At 39.1% G+C, this 21,864-nt stretch overlaps 2 protein-coding genes and 1 pseudogene across 4 annotated transcripts in view; 1 reads left to right on the forward strand and 2 right to left on the reverse strand.

Moving 5' to 3' along the window:
• Window positions 1-562: 562 nt before the first annotated feature.
• On the reverse strand, window positions 563-7,740 carry LOC141364210 (stonustoxin subunit beta-like; annotated as a pseudogene).
• A 2,763-nt stretch (window positions 7,741-10,503) lies between these two features.
• Window positions 10,504-21,864, forward strand: part of hdhd5 (haloacid dehalogenase like hydrolase domain containing 5) — a 49,793-nt gene continuing 38,432 nt past the window's right edge. The window contains exons 1-8 of one of the 3 annotated variants that reach the window (XM_073868997.1): window positions 10,504-10,851; window positions 12,376-12,576; window positions 12,701-12,813; window positions 15,708-15,801; window positions 15,917-15,950; window positions 16,030-16,204; window positions 16,296-16,483; window positions 18,615-20,324. In XM_073868997.1, the coding sequence (XP_073725098.1) occupies window positions 10,720-10,851; window positions 12,376-12,576; window positions 12,701-12,813; window positions 15,708-15,801; window positions 15,917-15,950; window positions 16,030-16,204; window positions 16,296-16,483; window positions 18,615-19,018 (1,341 nt within the window). In that variant the 5' untranslated portion in view covers window positions 10,504-10,719 and the 3' untranslated portion in view covers window positions 19,019-20,324. Of the gene's footprint in view, window positions 10,852-12,327; window positions 12,577-12,700; window positions 12,814-15,707; window positions 15,802-15,916; window positions 15,951-16,029; window positions 16,205-16,295; window positions 16,484-18,614; window positions 20,325-21,864 lie in introns of those variants that run through there. The other 2 variants (XR_012370126.1, XM_073868996.1) reach the window with 2 other exon arrangements.
• Window positions 20,714-21,747, reverse strand: LOC129434372 (conoporin-Cn1-like). Its single transcript, XM_055193302.2, has 2 exons — window positions 21,652-21,747; window positions 20,714-21,471 (listed from the first exon to the last, which is right to left on the reverse strand). Exons 1-2 carry the CDS (start codon window positions 21,726-21,728, stop codon window positions 21,030-21,032), a joined length of 519 nt encoding a protein of 172 aa, XP_055049277.1. The 5' UTR covers window positions 21,729-21,747; the 3' UTR covers window positions 20,714-21,029.

Raw genomic sequence — 21,864 nt, forward strand, 5'->3', positions numbered from 1 at the left:
TCCTCTTTTAGAAATGTCAGCCAGAAAACAGCCCAATCTGAAAAACTGATGCTTATGACATCACAGGCATCTCACTGCCACTTCACTTTAAAATAATTGGCTACATTTTTTGAGTAATGAGATTGCAAGTTAAGCCAGTAGGGGGAGCCAAATAGGTGCAAAACCACTTGTTTAAAATCACCCACCCTAATAGAGCTATCTGAGAGAGGTTTTTAGGAAGCTTCTAAGGCATTACAGACCCAAACAAAATTTTTTTGTCTACATGTCACATCACAGAACAAGGATAAATACCCCGTTCAATCATTCTATGTCACCTTTAAACAAATTTAAAGAAACAGGATAATATAGTGGGATGAAAACATTGAATTAGATTCCTTTGGAATGATTTAGTTTAATAATATTAAAATTTTCCTGGATAATATACCAGACTGGCACCCCTTTTTCGCATACGTAAAATCGTTACATAGAAAATGGCAGCCCAGATGGGACAATGAATAATATCCTGTTAAGGTTTTGTTAAAAGTCAGTATATTAAAAAAATGACCACTTCACTTCCACAAGCCATTCAGATTTCAGGAATTTATTATTTGATGTTAATAAACGTTACAAACAAGAAAAAAATCACTGTAAAAATAAAGATCAATTCAAAATATTAAAAAAACTAAAATGATTCTGATCTTGTGTTTGCTCTGCTTCTTGGGGCCTTACAAAAAGCTTAAATCCAGCGATTAGAGTCACATTTGTGACATTTAAAAACATGTACAGTTGCTTTAAAGAGTACTTTGACTCACTTTGCTCTGTTAAATAAACCAGACTCACCCATAAAGGGTCGGTTCCTCCCCTAAAAAAAAAAAAAATTCATTAACAACTAAAATAAATATCTGCTGACATGTACTGATATTAAATGTGTGATCATACCTCGGTTTTAACTATGATCACATCAGATTCAGTGGTGTAGTTTAGTTTCCCCACCGCTGCACATTTAATTTCATATTCAGTGCCTGGTCTCAGATCAGTCAGAGTTACAGTATTTTGGTCCTTCAGAACAAGTTGAGATGTCCAGATCTTCTCTTGATTTATTTTGTAGAGTAACTTGAGTTACTATGTAGCAGGACATGTTGAGGGCATCACAATAACCACACTGTCACCTTTAACCTCTGCTGTGATTGGACGAGCTGGCCGTGATGGAGGAGTGAAGCAAACAGCTTCAACACATCCACCTTCATACAGGAGAATGCAGGAACCTGGATGATCCTTCATTTGTAATGATGACACAATAAACTTGGCTGGTTTACGATCTTTTGAATCAATCAAGCTCTTAAACATCTCCAAGTTGCTCCTCATAGTCTTGTGGATGGCAGGGGTGAGCCATGATGTTTCCTTCTTGGAGTCAGTGTCATTTTTATTTCTCATTGTTGAAGATCTTAGATACGTCAATTGTTTAGGAAGGAGCACATCTGACCAGTCCAATGATGTGAATGTGTAGCTGACAACATTTTTAACATCTAGATCCATCAAGATTGCACGTAGGTTGTTTTCTACTTTTGCACCAGAATCAATTAGTTGTCTGAGCAGTGTTTTGATGATCTCAGACTCTTCCTCTCTCGCCTTCATCCATTCTGCAAGCTCACTTTCTCTGAATGGAGATTCGTGATGATCTTTCAGTAGATCTATCAGTGCTGAGTCTTCAATCTTATCTCCACGGATCTGAGGCAACAGAGAGCCGAGTTTCTTCATGAGACTCAACTTGTATTTGTTACAGTTCTGCTTCATCTGCAGTATTTTATCATGAAATGAAGTTAAAGCTGAAGCAGAAGTGTCTTTCAGAAGATCACTGCATTTCATCTCAGTTGTATTTAAACTCTCTAAAGCTGATTCTATGTCACTGATTAAATCAATGCTGATTTCCTTCAGAAGTTTTAAAGCTCTTGACTGAAGTTTGCTCAGAGGATACAGCCACACTCTCAGTGGAACCACCTGATCTTTGTTTTCTCCCAGCAGTTTCGGAAGCTCAGCGTAAACCTTCAAAGCATCTTCAAATGAAGTCGGATTAGATGCCAACTGAAAATCACCATAGAAAGTGACACTGAATTTTTGCACCGCATTCTTCTGAACCTCATTCATGTTTAGATTTGCTCCTACATCTACTGTAATGATTTTGAGTTTGTCATATGCTGCCTTCACTTCTCCTTCCACTGTAGTTTTGTTCTCGTCTAAAGAAACCTCTCTGTCAAACACAAAGCAAGCTTATGCCCCATACCTTACTGCCGTCACCACGTGTGTCGCTGTATCATGATCAAACACCTCATGGTGAGCTATATTTTCAGATGCTAAATGGTTCATGCTCAGTTGTTCAAACCTGGTAGTTGAATGATAACGTAGAGTCAGTCTCTCCTGAATGAAAGACTTCTTGGTGTCATTGAGATATTTGGCTGCACCGGTTACATTGATCAATCCACACAACAGACTCAACTTTATAGAGGCTTCAATGTTCATTAAGTTTGATTTTTCTTCAATAGAGTCTGAAGCTGTAACTTTGAAATCTGTATTAATTTGGGGACGAGATCGAATACTCAGCTTGAGCTTTTCTTCATTCCATAACGTGATTCCTGTAGAGGAAAACATTTTTTTTCAGCCAAAACACAAAATAACAGAAATGTGTTAAAGTAACACAAAGAAATTGGAGAGAAATTTAAATAATACAAAAAAAAAACCAGTATATGTATATTTTACTCATCTGAGCAAAGTTAAAGTTCGTTTTAGTGTGGTACCTAGCACGAGAGCATCTTTTCTGCAGTCGTAGAGCATCCCCAGCTGAAAGGGTCTCCCTAAAGCAGCAACTTCTATCACATTCACTCCTACTGACTCCATTCTGAACACTGACAATATAAGAGCACATCAATGAGGATAAAATCATTTATCATGAACATCTTTCTTAACATATCTAATTCTCTCACTTAGAAATCATGGAGGTGTCTGAAATTGTCATTGTAGGTGCATGTCCACTGTGAGAGACATAATCTAACAAAAATCCAGAAATCACAATATATGATTTTTTAAACTATTTATTTGTATGATACAGCTGCAAATAAGTATTTGAACACCTGTCTATCAGCTAGAATTCTGACCATCAAAGACCTGTTAGTCTGCTTTTAAAATATCTCCTTTTATTATCCTAAATTAGATGCACCTGTTTGATGTCTATGTTGCATAAAGACACCTGTCCACCCCATACAATCAGTAAAAATCCAACTACTAACATGACCAAGACCAAAGAGCTATCCAAAGACAATAGAGACAAAATTTGACACCTCCACAAGGCTGGAAAGGGCTACGGGAAAATTGCCAAGCAGCTTGGTGAAAAAAGGTCCACTGTTGGAGCAATCATTGGAAAATGGAAGAAGCTAAACATGACTATCAGTCTCCCTCGGACTGGGGCTTCATGCAAGATCTCACCTCGTGGGGTCTCAATGATCCTAAGAAAGGTGAGAAAACAGCCCAGAACTACACGGGAGGAGCTGGTCAATGACCTGAAAAGAGCTGGGACCACTGTTTCCAAGGTTACTGTTGGTAATACACTAAGACGTCATGCATGACGTTTGAAATCATGTGTCACAGGTCGGAGCGGACCCGAGATAGCTAAAGGGTCACGCCCCTCCCTAGTTTCCACCTCGAGGAGGTCCCAAAGCCACCCCAATGACCAGACAGACAGAGTGTGCTAACTTTAAAATGCAACTTTATTAAATATTTAAAAAGGTAAGGGGGAGGGGAAAAGGCAGATTAAAACAACTCTCTCTTCTTGCCCCCAGGACTGGACTTCATGTGGAGCGGAGAGTAGGACTCCTTTCCAGGGGCTCCCTTGTATCCGTGGCGCACTCCGCTTCTCCTGGAGGCAGAACCAGGAAAATGCAATTCAGTGGTTTGCTCTAGTATTTTCCACTACCTGTCACTGGCGACTGTAGGGGTCGATGGGGGTGCACCCAACCCTTTGACGTTTGATCGGTGTCTGATGCTTTTGTCTCTCTTCTCACCCCTTAGGGTCGCTGTGGTGGACTCTGCTGGACCCTTCCCGGATGACCAGGATGAGACGAGGAGGGGGAGGGAGGAGAGGAGGTCTACTTCAATCCCAAGCGGTAGGTTATTTCGACAGACTGAGACTGTTCGTCACCCCTCGGGGTCGTGCTGAAAGTGGAGGTAAGTTATACACTGCAAGGATAGGTTACTTCACAGGATGGGGACTTATCGTTTTCGGGATTGTGCTGGAAGCAGAGGTAAGTTATCCACAACAGAGGTAAGTGATTCACAACAGAGGTAAGTAATTCACAGACTGGGACTTTTCGTTCCTCTTCAGGGTCGTGCTGGAAGCAGAGGTAAGTTATTTACAACAGAGGTGAGTAATTCACAAACTGGGACTTTTTCGTTCCTCTTCAGGGTCGTGCTGGAAGCAGAGGTACGTTATTTACAACAGAGGTAAGTAATTCACAGACTGGGACTTTTCGTTCCTCTTCAGGGCCGTGCTGGAAGTAGAGGTCGATTATACAACACAGAGATAGGTTATTTCTAAAGATTATCTCACCCAACGCTTCTCCGGACAGTGGACTCTCAGGGCGGCAACTGTGCACAGTGTACCTGGGGCCCCTTGGGCATCGTGGGGACGTCGGGTCGGGGCGCACGGAGCCGGACGTTTCCCTAGCTCCTCCTCCTATACGGTTCCAAGGGTACTGAACTGGGGCGAACTCTTGAAGAGGCTCCGTATGCAGATAGTTAGTATATGCAGATGTGCACAACAATGACTCTTAGTCCAAACAGTAAACACCAATCGCTTACTCACACTGATACACAGGTCTGCTTCACCACTGCCCTCTCTCAGGATCGGTGAGGGCTATCGCTGGCATACAGGAGACCCTATTTTGAGTTGCCTTCCCTTGCGTTGTTCTGATCCCAACGTGCTAGTATCTCTCCACGATTTCGCTGGACTGGGAGCGGCTTCTGTCACTATAAGCACAGCACCACACTACAAGCTTTAGTGTACACACACAAAATGAAGACCAAGACTCACCCACAGCATTTCGCACACACTTCACGGGAACTAAGGACTTGGCCAACTCAACCCAGGTCTCTCGTAGGGTTGGTTGGGCGTTGTTCTCAGTACAAAAAGGGAAAAGCTCTTTGGTATCGTCGTCGGATCTCCCAAATACTCTCAGTTATACTTCTCTCAGCTCGCCCACACTTCTCCCACCAGTGGGGCCAAACTTCTGAATCGTCAAAACTCACAACATCGGTTAGGTAAATATATCCACTTCAATCATTAGTTAGTGCGCTGCATTCGAATTACTCACATACAATGGGGTTCGTTCCACATAGCAGATTTTTCCCACGTATACTTCAATGTTACTCCCCGGCCCACCCACGCTTCTCTCCACAGTGGGGCCGTAGCTATTTAATAGACTCACAACAAATGTCAGGTAATTCTTTCTTCTCAATACTTCGTATTATGACTGAACTGTTACTCACACTTCGCTGGTGACTCTCTACCGATCTTTCTCTCCTGTTAAAGCTTCTCCGTTTTCATCGATCTCCGTAGCTGTTAGCTCTGGTGAGTAATCCTCAAGGCACCTTCATATGGCATCACATCCGTATTTCAACATCAATATTAGTCTTATACTCAGCCCAGTAACGTAGTTTAATGATACTCCTTTTCACCCAGTCTACTTCAACCTCTGTTTCCTCGATGAAGACCGCAGCCAGCCTTCTGCTTTCTCTCCCAAGGGATCGGTTTCGACCAAACACACGGGTCTGCACAGCAGCGAACAAAGCACACACAAAGCACCCCGTTTGCGTTTTCAGAGGCCTTTTTATCCTCCGCTCCTCCTCTTCAATGACCTATTGGCAATCGCTTTTCTTATTGCCCGCACCTGTACCCAATACGGTTTGATTTGTCTTCGGGGGAACACCGGAAGTTCCAGTGTTTGCAGTTTGTCTTCCGGGCGGAACCCATCATCGGGCGGAACCCATCTTCCCTACTTTTGGTTCCGCCCCCACAAAACGTCACCCGGTGACACATGCATGGCACGGAAGGTTCCCCTGCTTAAACCAGCACATGTCCAGGCCCGTCTTAAGTTTGCCAATGACTATTTGGATGATCCAGAGGAGTCATGGTAGAAAGTCATGTCGTCCGATGAAACCAAAATATAACTTTTTGGTCATAATTCCATTAAACGTGTTTGGAAGAAGAAGAAGAATGATGAGTACCATCCCAAGAACACCATCCCTACTGTGAAGCATGGGGGTGGTAGCATTATGCTTTGGGGGTGTTTTACTGCACATGGGACATGGCGACTGCACTGTATTAAGGAAAGGATGACCAGGGCCATGTATTGCAAGATTTTGGGGAACAACCTCCTTCACTCAGTTAGATCATTGAAGATGGGTTGATATATTTTCAATGTAAACATACAGAAAATTTGTCTAAATGGTCTAAATGATATACATAAATAAACTAAGCTTACATATTAAGATAATTTCTAACAAAAATATTCAAACGCTGAATCTAAAGCAAAATAGGCTCCTACAGTATGTAAAATAGCCCATCCATATCATTTTATTGTTTGACTGTTCAGTACTGTTCATATTTACATTTAAAAAGCAGACATAAAAGTAACTTAAAAGTTACTTTCTCTGGTAACTAATTACTTTTGACATACAGTAACTGGTAGAGTAATTCAATTACTTTTAAAAGAAGTAACTAGTAACTGTAACTAATTACTAATTTTCAGTAACTTGCCCAACACTGGTCTTTACTGAAGTCTTTTGCCAGCCTTCCAGCAAATAAATAATTTATCTTGACACATTTGGTGGCATCTGCCTCAAGTGGTTGTCGTTTTCTCTCTCTCAACTTCTTGGCCCCTCCTTTACGCTTAGAGATTTTATTCTTTAACACAGCGGTTCCCAAACTTTTTTTCCTGCGCACCCCCTTCTATGTCCCAACCGGGTTGGGGTACCCCCAATCCCCACTTAAAAAAAATAAATAAAATGCAACAAAGCTTTGTTGTCTCACCATAAAGACTCATGTTTAATCATGTGCAAATAACCAGGGACGTAAAAAAGTCCTACGTCGGGCTTAGCTACGTCCAACATTGTGAAAAATATTTACTCCTGTTGCACCATCTGAAACTATGACCAAAAGCAGCTACACTTGGCTCAGTAGCTGTCTTTTATGTTTCTATCAAAAACTAATAAATTATAGTTTATTTTTATTTAAAATAAAAGTGATTACAAAGGAAATGCTTACTTTTCATATTTTTTTATTCATTTATTGTATGGAAAATCCCACTTAAAGAAACAGACCGCCATTACATTTTTCTTCTTGCGCACCCCCTGGTGGTAGCTTGCGTACCCCTGGGGGTGCGTGTACCACACTTTGGGAATCCCTGCTTTAACACATTGAATTTCGTTGCACATCATCACATCACTGCAGTTGTAAAACGGACGCTTTTCAAGGGTAGAACATGATTCTGATTGGTCAATGCTCAGTAAGCACGTCACGTGTGCTCATCACAGGTTTAGACCTGTCAGTCTCGCAGCTTGCATCAGCTTCATGCGGCTTCATAAGAGAGAATTGGACTATACAACAATATACTTACAAATATATTTACGATTAATAATGATTTAAAAACAAGATACATAACGCACTGGCCCAACCAGACTGCGGCCCACCAGGAATCTCCCAGTAGATCCCATGGCCAGTACATGCCTGCATGAGTCTATTCTTTTTTTTATTCATACAAGTCTTATGTTTTTTGGCAAAGTTAAAATTTGAATTCCATTACTTATATATTTATATAAAATTATAAGATGATTTGCACCCCATATAATGAGTTTGACCTTATCCTTTCTGGTATTCATGCTTTGGAAAGAAGTAAGAAGCGGCTTGACACACGTTTTCAGATGCAACTTGTGAATGGCTTCTTAAAAGTTCTAGTTTTACTATTTACTCATGAAACTGAGTAAATAAAAATCTTTTTGCGACCGGATTATGTTAGATGTGATGATTGTAGATGCAAGCCGCAGAGAGTTCGCAACATAATTATTCAAGTCATTAAACAATATCATTATTACCAATATTATTATATGCACAGCAGGTAAAGATTATTGAACTAAAAATAAAAAACAAGCATGTGCGTGTTACAATTACGAGTCGTTTTATAAGATCACATTTCCGCATTTATAAAGCAGATAGGGACTCATAAGTAGGCTAGCCCATAAAGCACTGCTGCGTGAGATTTTGTTGTTGTAAAACGCACATGAAAATATTGAATGTTTGTAAAGTCGTTCTAACCGTGGGTTCACACCAGCCGCGTCTGAGGCGTCAAAATCGCGTCTACCGCGCCTAGTTTGCCACTTGAACAGTTTGAGTTAAGACACTTCCTTCGCGCATGAAATTCTAACCATCGAGACATTCACGCGGAAATTTGTCTCATGGGAGGGGCTTCTGCGACTTCGCTTTCTTTCTATAATCACGTCACTACTAGAGCAAGCCCCTGATTGGTTAACGTGGCACTTTTGTCTGCCAAAGTCAACATTTTTCAACTCGCGTGTTTGCCACGGCAACGCTCAATTCGCGCCATTCACGCGAACTAGACGTGCAAATGAGGCGGAATCACGTCTAGCGCGTCGCACTAAACGCCTCATTTATGCCGCGAGACCTCCAGACGCGCGTCAACATGTCTTTACATTGACTTAACATGGAAATCACTCGCACTTGATGACAACAGACTCACAGTACGATTGGGCGGGGTTAAAGAATGATTGGCACAACATTTTTTAAATTTGATTAAAGTTTATTAGAGCACATGAATAAAAAAAGACTCAGATGGATGAATTGTTTATAATAAACATATAATATGCAATATTACATAAAAAAAAGAATAGTCAGTTTTTGTTTCATTGGGACTTTAGGTGCTAAGATCAATCGACTAGTCTACTAACCATACCGTATGATTTTAGAAATAAAACTGTTATTTTCTTAAGTACTTTATCTACATGATCGCTGTGGTCTTGTTGTAAAACACTGTAAATGTTTGGACTACAATACGGTTCTTTAAACATCACATTATCATTTAAAATATTTCTGCACATCAGGGGCAAAGGAAGCAGGCTAGTTGTTTTGTTATGTGTTTGTTTATTCTTCATATGACCTTTGTATTTTCATAATGTGAATATTATAGAAATGATTATCCTGTTATCTGCTGTCAATAAAAATGCATAAATAAAAGCACATTTAAGACACTCTTGGATGTTTTGAAGTGACACAGTCTTTTCTTCAGATGAAGACCAGATGTCACTGCTCGTCTGTTGTGGTTTATCTGCTCGTAAAGACAGCAGCTTAGCGTTTCAAGTTTTATTTGTCAAGTGTACAAATGTCAGTGTACACGATATCAAACTCTGCTGGCATTAAATTAAAGGGTCAACTTGGATCACATGAGTAACCTCTACCAATCAATAAAAACAATAACAATAACGTCAGGGTGTGTAGACTTTAGGTGCCTATGACATCAAAGTACCGTGAGAGAGCTTCGAGAGCAGACTGCACCGTATGGTTTCTCGACTAGATCTCGCGATACTTGATGTCATAGACATGTAGGCCTGCGCAACGCTACATAATGTCAAACACATATTTCTTTACGTTGAACTGCCACAATCTAAAATTAGATTTGAACATAGCATTGATATTATTAACACAAAAATTTATTGTAACCTAACTGTTTTTTCATCTGGAAGCTACAGAAAAATAATTTTTATTTTAGCAGTTTATACATCAGACTTGCCTTAAAGGGGCTTTCATTCACTTATTAATCAAAACGTATATTGCATTGTTTAATAAAAGTATAATTAAAAGCAGGTGTGGGCAGTACTTAGTATTTAATCTAAGTATTTAACTTAAATTAAAAAAATTCCCAAGACAAACACTCTGATAAAGTACAGATGCTTGGAAAATGTAACTTAGACTTAGTGTCTACTATCCACCTCTGATAAAAAGGTTGTTAATGTTTGTTTATTTCAATGACAATACATTACTCATTCATACATTAAAATAATTTATGCTTTAACCATTATTTCAATTTTCATGAGCAATTCTGTCCCCTCAGCAGCTCGAGATTTCCGGGTTGTGACATCGGCGTGTTTTGAAACCTAAGTGGACAGCCGACAGGTGTTTTCGGTTTCAAAACACACCGGTGTCACAACCCGGAAATCTTGAGCTGCTCCGACTCCGGGGGGAGTCTTGTGCAACTCCTTGCCGCGTAGAATATGCGCAAATATTAGACGTATTCGACTTCATGCGGGGCCGGAAAGCAGACAGGCGGATGATATGACGTCAAGATACCGCGAGAGCGATTCGAGAAATCATACAGAGAAGTCTAAATCGAGTCGCTCTCGCGGTATTTGACGTCACCCGCCTGTCAGTTCTTGTGGCGCCGCATGAAGTGGCATGACGTCACTTCTGCCGTTGTTTCACACTACTGCTGACATAAACACCTCATATGAGGATTGATTTGGAAGAGCAGCACACGGATCAACAGCGTTGGCTTGTAGCACTAGAAAAACATGGTTGGTGGTTATTGACGGCATGCGAGCTAATGGTTAGCAGTACTAAAGTGGTTATGCTTGGGTCAGTGTAGAAATCACTGTTTCGTTTCCCTATCTCTGTGCTGTACGAGGATGGCCGAGATGTTTTCTCGTTTGAGCGTGTTTAAGCTTGCATGGAGCGGCATGAAAGCGAGCAGGAAAATGACGAATCGTGCTGCTAATTCTGCGCAGATGATACGCCGCTACAGCACAGTGAGTTCACGCGTTTTATTAATATTTACTAAGAAACCATCATAAAGGAAACATAAACCAGTAATAAACGATCTAGCAGAAAGAGCAGACACAACAGGGCTTATGTTTTCATGAGTATGGGGTCATGTGTTTGTGTGATTTTTCCGTGTAAACATTTAGTAACGTTAAGCTGCCTAGATAGCATTTTTTGGTTGCACGCGCATGAAATGACAAACATGCGAGCATTTGTGATCTAGCTAGGCAGCTTATCAGTTAGTGAAACAGGCAAACAATATAGAAAGAGCTTGAGATCATTAAATCATTGAATACACGTGAACTTTAACCTATAATTATTTGCCATGTCATGTTCCCCTAAATAACACAAGGGGTTGTAGTCAAAGTTTCACCTTTCTTTTGCACGAAATGAAAGGGCAAAGGGTAAAAGGGTGTGTTGTTTCAAAACAATCATACATCACTTTGGGCTGGTGTTGTTAAAGGGGTCATATCAACCTAGTCACTTAGTTTTGGTAAACCATTCTCTTCAAGCGTGTGAAATATGCTTGTATGAGATGAGCAAATTCTTCACAGAATCGATCACTGGTGATCGTGCGAGATGAAAGCCGGTTAAAAAAAGTGTCCGAATTACGTCTGACTTGTTCTGATGTCATGCGACTTTGAAACATTTATGAATCTTTTATTTCGAATCATTGGTTCGGAGCATGTTTGGTTTGGTTTACTGAAACTTTAAAAGGACACACCCCAAAACGGCAGATTTTTGCTTACACCTAACATTCTATAATAAATGATCTGTGGGGTATTTTTTTTAGCTCAAACTACACATGTACTCTATGTATTGATAGCAAATATTTGTTTTACATCTTAAAGGTGACATAGAATGATTGAACGAAGTATTTATCCTTGTTCTGTGATGTGACATGTAGACAAAAAAAATTGTTTGGGTCTATAATGCCTTAGAAGCTTCCTAAAAACCTATCTCAAAAAGCTCTATTAGAAGGAGGAATTTAAACAAGTGGTTTTGCACCTATTTGGCTCCCCCTACTGGCTTAATTTGCAATCTCATTACTGATTGGCTGACTTTGCTGCCACTCAAAAAATGTAGCCATTTATTTTAAAGTGGAGGTGCAGTTAGATGCCTGTGATGTCATATGATGGCATCAGTTTTTCAGATATGGCTGTTTTCTGGCTGACATTTCTAAAAGAGGAATATCTATGAGACTGAGATGTTTAGCATGTTTAGCACTTGTGAATGTGGGTAGACTACCATTATTCAACAAAGACAAGGTAAAATGTTTTTTCATTCTCTGTCCCCTTTAAAAAAGTCTTGTTGTGAAATGTCCCTTCTAAAGTTCTGGGTTGGTAACGTTGTAGGTTCAGTCCATCATCATCATCCTCATTGTGTCTTTGATTAAGGTTGACATCAAGTTTCTCCAAAAAGACTTGTATTCAAGTGTTTTTAATGATCACTACCTACTAAAACTTGCCGTTATTTTTGCTTTGAGGACAATGAAATTATTCGTATCATGTGTGTTAACAGAGCACGGTTTATTTGGGTTTCTCTTTGACATCGATGGAGTATTGGTACGCGGGCGGACGCCCATCCCTGCTGCTAAACAGTGTTTCAGAAACCTGGTGGATGGGAACGGAAACTACAAGGTTCCTGTGGTGTTTGTGACAAATGCGGGGAACAGTATGCGACAAACCAAAGCAAAACATCTTTCTCATCTTCTGGAGGTGGATGTGAGTCTCATCTGATGGCGCGTATTTACACCTATCAGATTGCCTTTGCTTATTTTAACATTTTATGCATACTATTTTATGCATAACAATATTTAGGATGTGTGTTTTTGATCTCTTTAAACAGGTGTCACCAGACCAGGTCATGTTGTCTCACAGTCCTCTGCGGATTTTCACTCAGTTTCACGACATGTGCGTCCTGGTGTCTGGACAGGGACCCATTGTAGATGTCGCACACAAGTATCCTTATCTCCTCAGTTTCCATTCAAGTTGATCGAGTAACGTAACGCATTACTTTATAAATGTACACATTAATATTTGAGTAATTTTTTTTCAAAAAATTAATGCAAGTTACTTTTTTTAGTTTAATTAATTTGATTAAAAAAATGATGTATTGAATTAAACTAAACATAGTCACATTATGCACTCTATGCGTACACGCTTGTGTGGGAACTAAAAAGTAATGCAAGCATAACTTTCCATGAAAAGTAACTAAAAAGTAACGCAAGCATAACTTTCCATGAAAAGTAACTAAAAAGTAACGCAAGCATAACTTTCCATGAAAAGTAACTAAAAAGTAACGCAAGCATAACTTTCCATGAAAAGTAACTAAAAAGTAACGCAAGCATAACTTTCCATGAAAAGTAACTATAAAAAGTAACGCAAGCATAACTTTCCATGAAAAGTAACTAAAAAGTAACGTAAGCATTACTTTCCATGAAAAGTAACTAAAAAGTAACGTAAGCATTACTTTCCATGAAAAGTAACTAAAAAGTAACGTAAGCATTGCTTTCCATGAAAAGTAACTAAAACGTAACGCAAGCATTACTTTCCATGAAAGTAACTAAAAAGTAACGTAAGCATTACTTTCCATGAAAAGTAACTAAAAAGTAACGTAAGCATTACTTTTCATGAAAAGTAACTAAAAAGTAACGTAAGCATTACTTTTCATGAAAAGTAACTAAAAAGTAATGCAAGCATAACTTTCCATGAAAAGTAACTAAAAAGTAACGCAAGCATAACTTTCCATGAAAAGTAACTAAAAAGTAACGTAAGCATTACTTTTCATGAAAAGTAACTAAAAAGTAACGCAAGCATAACTTTCCATGAAAAGTAACTAAAAAGTAACGTAAGCATTACTTTTCATGAAAAGTAACTAAAAAGTAATGCAAGCATAACTTTCCATGAAAAGTAACTAAAAAGTAACGCAAGCATAACTTTCCATGAAAAGTAATTAAAAAGTAACGTAAGCATTACTTTCCATGAAAAGTAACTAAAAAGTAACGTAAGCATTACTTTTCATGAAAAGTAACTAAAAAGTAACGCAAGCATAACTTTCCATGAAAAGTAATTAAAAAGTAACGTAAGCATTACTTTCCATGAAAAGTAACTAAAAAGTAACGCAAGCATAACTTTCCATGAAAAGTAACTAAAAAGTAACGTAAGCATTACTTTCCATGAAAAGTAACTAAAAAGTAACGCAAGCATAACTTTCCATGAAAAGTAACTAAAAAGTAACGTAAGCATTACTTTTCATGAAAAGTAACTAAAAAGTAATGCAAGCATAACTTTCCATGAAAAGTAACTAAAAAGTAACGCAAGCATAACTTTTCATGAAAAGTAACTAAAAAGTAACGCAAGCATAACTTTTCATGAAAAGTAACTAAAAAGTAACGTAAGCATTACTTTTCATGAAAAGTAACTAAAAAGTAATGCAAGCATAACTTTCCATGAAAAGTAACTAAAAAGTAACGCAAGCATAACTTTCCATGAAAAGTAATTAAAAAGTAACGCAAGCATAACTTTCCATGAAAAGTAACTAAAAAGTAACGTAAGCATTACTTTCCATGAAAAGTAACTAAAAAGTAACGCAAGCATAACTTTCCATGAAAAGTAACTAAAAAGTAACGCAAGCATTACTTTCCATGAAAAGTAACAAAAAAGTAACGTAAGCATTACTTTTAATATTGTAAACTTTTCCCAACACTGACTATATCATATACAAACTTAAATAAACATTTTAATGTATGTAATTTACATTAATAAGTTCAAAGATGGACATTTTGACATTATTTTGGGTGCAGGATTCAAGAAATGATCTGTCCATATTATGGGAGAATGCAAGTACACATGGGGTGTGGCCTTAATGGGCCTTCAGTAAAAGCAGTGTGCATGTGACTGAGGAATGTGCAGGGTAGAGATTTAACTAAATCTGCATTAAATCTAGTTTTTCTAAACTATATTTAAATTTCCTGTTATAGGTAACTCTGCATTTTCTTTTCAAATTCCCAGTTTATTCTCATTAATTCTCGTTTATTCCCATGTATTCCTGATAATTCCCATGGAACATTTCCAGCCTTGAACATTTTTGAAAATTTTGCAACCATAAAAACACATCATGCATGCTATTGCATGGATGGGCTTAAACAGTTAAAAAAACCTGGATATTCCTCCTAGTTATTATAGGAGGGATCTGCACAACATATAGAGACAAAAATATCCGGCTAGGTCAGGTGGCCTTTCTGTGTAGAGTTTGCATGTTCTCCCTGAGTCAGCGTGGGTTTTCTCCGGATAATCCGGTTTCCTCCCACAAGCCAAAAACATGCAGGTTAGGCAAATTGGAGATACCAAATTGTCCCTCCCCAACCTGTGTCTGGATTAACTTGTCTGGATAAAACTGGATTGACTTGATTGTATCGATTGACCGGTTCTCGCCATGAATATAGCCATGGATGCTGGAAAGGCGTAGAATAAATAAAGTACCTAAATAAGGAAGTACCCAAAAAACACCCTAGCAACAGCTTGGTAACCACCTGCATCATATTAGCATCATGCATTCCTTCTGAAAACGTAAAAATCTTGTAGTGGCATGTTGTTGAAGATGTTGATGACCATCACACATCATTAGGGTTGTTAAGATGAGGAAATTTGGAAATATTCCAAGTTGGAAACATAAGGAATTAAAGGAAATTATTTGAAAAAATGTGGGTAAATAATACAAACAGACAGTATCACTTCCTTGACATCTGACTCATTTTGCAACCTTACACATCATCTAAACATGTCATATCATAGAATATGTGTTTTTACGTTCTCTTTTATATCTAGTTAATCCTTGACAAAATAAACTCCAGTTTAGGTTTTAAGAACGTTGTGACCATTGATATGCTACGGGAAGCTCATCCTCTCTTGGACACGGTGGATCACAATCGCAGACCCAAAGAATTGGTGAGGAGAAGTATTTCTAATAATATACATCACTGGTAGTTTTTATCTTTACTTTGAAGTTTCTGCCCAAACCTCTGACCCTCACTGACTTTATGATGTATGCATTATGTCACAGAATCCCCCATCTAAGTATTTACCACCAATTGAAGGTAAGTCAACCCACTGCTTCACTTTCTTTACTAACACTTTGTTTTGTCTGTCTGATCTGTAATTTGCCTGTAATTTCAGCCGTAGTCCTGTTTGGTGAGCCTGTCAGGTGGGAGACCAACTTACAATTGATTACTGATGTGCTCTTGACCAATGGGAGGCCAGGAAACCCTGTGACATCACTGAATTACCCTCACATCCCCGTACTGGCCTGTAATATGGATCTGCTGTGGATGGCCGAGGCAAAGAACCCACGGTTAGTAGTGGTAACGCTCGGTTATTTCAATCATATATATATATGCATTTAGAAGATGAGGACTGATGACCACTGATGTTTCTGTCATTAGATTTGGTCACGGCATGTTTCTCGTCTGTCTGGAAAATATCTATAAGAAAATAACCGGCTGTGAGCTAAAATATGAAGCTCTTATTGGAAAACCCAGTTTGGTGACTTACAACTATGCCGAGGTGCTCATCAGAGAACAGGCAAAAAAGTTGGGCTGGACCCGACCTATTGAAAGACTTTATGCCATTGGTGAGTCTTTATACTGTATGTCAACTTATTGACCGTTGACTGTATTTCATTGCTTTGGTTCATTTGACGCGTGTGTAATGTAGGGTTCACACCAGATGTGGTAGAGGTGGTTGACATGTTAAGTCAATGCGAAGACGTGATTAGGCATTGCGTGGCGCGCAAATTGAGCATTGCTGCGAGAAATGCGCAAGTTGAAAAATTGAACTTCGGCAGATTAGGTCCTTCAGGACCTTGCTATTATAGTGACGTGATTACAGGAAGCGAGCAAAGTCTCAGCGGAGTCGGAGAAGCCCCTCCCATGACTCGAGTTTCCGCGTGAATGTCTCTCATGACTAGAATTTCACGCGCTAATGAAGCAAGTAAACTCAAATGTTTCAATCGTCCAACTACGCGCGAACAGTGCATTTTTTGCCGCCTCTACCGCATGTGGTGTGAACGCAGCAAAAGTGTTTAAAATCTGATTGTAATGTTTGTTTACATGTACATTCTATATAATCCCTACCAAACGTCTGTGCAAGTGCACAGCTAGGGTTGCCAGATTTGCATATCAAAAAACAAAAAAATTTAATTGTTACGTGCAAAAATCCTTGATCTTGCGGCAAGTTTTCTAAAAAAAAATTCAATGGAATATGCACGATATTTATGCAATTTTATGTGATAAAATTTTCGGAATTTGCAAAAATTGTTTGCAGTTTTTTCAGATTTTCAAAGATGTTCACGTTGCGTAATTACGTCACTTCCTAACATTCCCATGGCAACAGGGGACATGGCAGCGCTTGTGTGAAGTAAATGCAACAATTTTCAACTTTTTCCCCTGCTTAGATATATGCGAGGATTGAAATCATGCAAGCCCTGCATATTTTGCAGGGGGAAATCTGCAATTTATGCGGTGAAAGTGTGGCGTATTTGAAAAAATGCGCCCCCCCGCATAAATATGTGGACTTTGGCTGATTATGCATTGAATCATACGATCGCATAATCACGTTTTCTGGAGGGACTGTATAACTTGTAAATGAAATCCTGTCATCTTTAACCTGCAGGAAAAAATCAACTTGCCCAAATCCGAACAAAAAGCAGAGGACTTGGCAACGCAGCGCATAGCATCTCTCTTTAAGTTCACGCTTTGTCTTTTGCTGCGTTCAGACCAGCCGCGATAGAGGTATCAAGCACGAGTGATAAGTAAATGTAAAGACGCGTTGATGCGCGTCTGGAGATCTGGTGGCGCGGTAGACGGGATTCTGCCACATTCACACGTCTAGAGCATTGCCGCAGGAAACGCGCGGGCTAAAATTTTTTTACTTTGGCGGAAAAAGGCGCCGCGTTAACCAATCAGGAGCTTGCTCTAGTAGTGACATGATAACAGGAAGCGAGCGGAGTTGCAGAAGCCCCTCCCATGACGCGAATTTCCGCGTGAATGTGTTGATGACTAGAATTTCATTTGCGAAATTAAGCGAGTAAACTCAAAATGTTCAAGCAGCAAACTAGACGCAGTAAATGCGAATTTGACGCCTCAAACGCGTCTGGTGTGAACCCACGGTCAGGATAAATGTTCAGAGTTGAGTTGGAGAAAGTTGTTCTTAAGTAATTTTCAGTTATAGGCAAAGAAAACAGTTTATGAAAGTCGCAACGCAATTTTTTTTGCTTTATACAATGTTATGAAACGCGTGAAAACGGCATATTGTACAGCTTGTGACCCAATTAATGTGTGTTTCCATCGCCTTGCTATTGCATGTTTGTGTGATGAGAGTGATGTAATGTGTAAATAAGAGGTAAATATAAGACATAAGCACAATTTTCCTGCGCATGTTAACAAGGTAATTTTTCCATCCGAGTGAGAAAATTCATACACCACCCCTTTTCACTGCAATCAAAATTTGCATCCGACCGACCTCAATCGTATTTATTTAAAGTGTTAAGGTGAAAGCTTTTCAATCCGATTGAGCCATCAATACCATTACAAACAGATTATTTTAAGTCAAGTCAGCGTTAAAAAGAACAAACCGAGCACCATAATTGAAACTTTTCCTTTCTTTTATTTTAACGTTTAAACTTTTTTGTCTTTTCACATTGTTCGGCACTTTGTTCAACCTCAGGTTGTTAAAAAATATGCTTATAAATTGCTTCTCCCATAGTGACAACCCCATGACAGACATATACGGTGCAAACCTCTACAACCGTTACCTCAAAGCCATGAGTCGTACCCGTGCCCAGGCGCAAGCCCACAGCAGCCCATCCGGCCTCCAGTATGAAGTGATTGACGATGTCAAACAGTCTGGAGAGGTGTCCGTCGGAGATTCGTTTGAGCACCGTCTACCCGAGGGCTGCACCTCTATCCTGGTCTGCACGGGCGTTTACAGCCACGAACAGCAGGATGTGCCGTCTGACCCTGACGCGACGGTTACGGAGCAGCATATTTTTCACGGTCACCGGGACTTCCGATTTGATCCCAGCCTGACCCAGCCGGCCTTCATCGTCCAAGACGTTCAGGAAGCAGTGGAGCAGGTTTTTCAGTTAGAAGGTTGGCCGCTAGAATAAATCCACTTCTGTTGGTCTACACCAGATGCGATCGCTGCGAGGTGACGTGTCGAAATTATATTATAATCAGTGTGCCTGCCTATGCTGGAAGCATCGAGTTGTTACCACATCTTAAATTTTAATCGTTGCATTTCTAATTTAAAAAAGTATATATTTTAGCTGTCTATCTTAAAGTCTTAATTTTTTACATTTAATTTGTAAAATTTTTGAACTTTTGACGATGACATCACATCCATTGATGATTTGGTCTTTTAGTTTTTAATTGCCTGTATTGTTTTTATGCAAGTCATTTTTCCTTGAAAATGAATAAAATTTTACAATTGACATTTTTTGACGTATCTTTGTTTAGCTGTTATTTGCAGCTTCGTTGGCCAGTAAACATTGAGAGATTACGTGGGGCTTTGACGCTTCCAGTATCGACAATCTCAAGGCGACGCGTACCGTTTGCATCTGTCGTAGACTCTGTCCCATATGCTGCCTTCAGATCCGGTGGGCTGATTCACATGTGACATTACTCAGTTGTTTAAACTGTTTGTGAAATTATTTTGTCACGTTAAATGCATTGCAACAATTTTTTACACCAACCCTAACCTTGTTAGCATCAAACGTGAATCTCACATGATCTTAAAGTTAGGATGCATCCTCAAGCACTCCCTTAGTTATGGAAGTGATGTGACTGTCAAGTACGGCAGCTTATACCCGAAAGTGACCTCTGCATTTAACACGTCCCAGTGAGTAGTTCACACGCACACAGAGATATCACTGCACCTGGGGAACATTTGGGGAAAGATGCTTTGCTCAGGGCCACCATTGTTGCAACCTGCCAGCCGTGAGACTCCAACCAGCGACCTTTGGGTTACAAACTGACTCTAACCATTAGGCAACAACTGGGAGTTACAAGTTTTTGCCAATGCCATCAGGTCAAACAAAGCATTGCAGGAACTTCAGCGTGTGTTTAAATCCATAAGCCTGAGATTCATCTGTTAAGCTATACAAGTTAATGAACACAATGTCAATGCAAGTTTTTCACTGACACAAAATTTGTGTGACTTCTTTTGAGAAATGTGTTTACCACTTATTTGTGTGCCGCATCTTTCTTTTTAAGATGGTGCATCAAGTTAACACAACACTACCTTATTGTACCAAGGACAGATTTTCTGCCAATCTTAACTCTCACCGTCATGTCAATGCTGTATCTCTTCTTCAGGTCTGTGCTCTCCATGAACACTCCAAAACATGTGATGTGTTTTTGTTTTTACTTTGTTAGATATATAGATTTTAACACTTTCCCCTATAATACACAGTCTGTTTTTAATAGATCATTTGTTTATATTTTGTGTAACCTATTTCAGAATAAATGTCCCAAATGACTTACTGTAGCTGTAATGTTGTATTGTATACATGTTTACTGTGTTAATTTAATAAATGCAGTTCTTAAATTGTCAGATTGTGTTTGTAAGTGTTTCAGTTCAACTGAAATCAGGTTTAATGATATTGGACCGGACTTGAGGTTTTAATTATTTAATTTGTGGGAAAAGAAATGGTTTTAGTGAAACAACCTTGTATGTATGTAAAGCATTGAAATAATCTCATAGTCATGTCCTGCTTAAACCACTTCACACTATGAAACTAATCATGTAAAAGATGCAGAATACAAATACAAGATTCTGTCAATTTCAACTATTTGGCCTCTTTATTAGATTTTATAGTCATTACATCAAAAAAATTGGTGAAGTTACAATTGCATGCTTTATTATACCATTTAGATTTGTTTAGATATGAATTCATGATTCACTTTGTCATAGATCTCTAGTTTAATAATAGCTTTGCCCACCTTTTACAAAGTTAGTTCAACCTTCGGTGCCTTAGGTGATTCCAGACGCCTCTGCTTCAACTATTTTGCCTCTTTATTAGATTTTAAAGTCGTAAATCAACATCATAAATTTGAGTAAAGTCACAATTGCATGCTATTTTATACCATTAAAATTTTTTACGCAACAATTAAGGTGGGCTATAAATTAAATGTTTTTAGGCTCTTTATTTTTTTATTGTCATGGATCTCTACTTTAATAATAGCTTCGTCTGCATTTGACATAGTTGCTCTTAATTCAACCATCTGTGCCTTGTAGATGATTCCAGACACCTCTGTATTCCCATGGGCATCTTTCCCTTCATACATGCTTTGGTACAGGGCTTTATCACACTCACAGGTATTCTCGAATACCCCGACTCCCATTATGTTGTTGTTGAGGTTGTAGTTGTTGGGAACAGAGAACATAATAGCAATGCGTTCAGTGCACAGCTGATTCTCCATGTGGAAGAGGTCATAGGTCAAGACGCCTACGGCACCGAAGGTGGTGCCTGGAGTTTTAGTAAATGTGCAGACCTCGGTCTTGTTGGAGCTGATTGTGGGCTGAGGAGGATCACAGCAGTACCCACTGGATGTGTAGACCCTTAGAGAAGTTTACAGTTAGTCGATAAACTTCTACAAAGTAACAGGATTTTTCTGGAATAACACATTTGCTCATTTTAAGTGTACTTGGTAGTGTCAGAATTGTTTGGTTTATTCTCAGTGGAAGTTCAAACAATATGAAAGTAAAAACAAATGAACATTTATTTACAAATGAACTTACTGTGGCTTGATGAGTTTGTAGACGTCGCTCAAGTTGGTGATCTGTATCGTGCAGTTTTTGCTCACGGCACCCCCCATGTTGTCACTTTTTCAGAATAAAGGATCATAAAAGATTAGGAAAAACAAAGATTGTTTATCCACGACTGGACAAATGCCTTGGAGAATATACATTTTGCATGTGCTGTATGTAATTTTTACCAAGTCATAAATTCTT

This window comes from Misgurnus anguillicaudatus, chromosome 6, assembly GCF_027580225.2.
Source record: "Misgurnus anguillicaudatus chromosome 6, ASM2758022v2, whole genome shotgun sequence".
Taxonomy (NCBI): domain Eukaryota; kingdom Metazoa; phylum Chordata; class Actinopteri; order Cypriniformes; family Cobitidae; genus Misgurnus; species Misgurnus anguillicaudatus.

What these genes read in the sequence shown, in the direction of transcription:
- LOC129434372 (XM_055193302.2), bottom strand. Translation starts at nt 21,728, where the DNA reads ATGGGGGGTGCCGTGAGCAAAAACTGCACGATACAGATCACCAACTTG. An exon ending in TACAAACTCATCAAGCCACA is followed by an intron (nt 21,472 to 21,651) that starts GTAAGTTCATTT and finishes AACTTCTCTAAG; the next exon opens with GGTCTACACATCCAGTGGGT.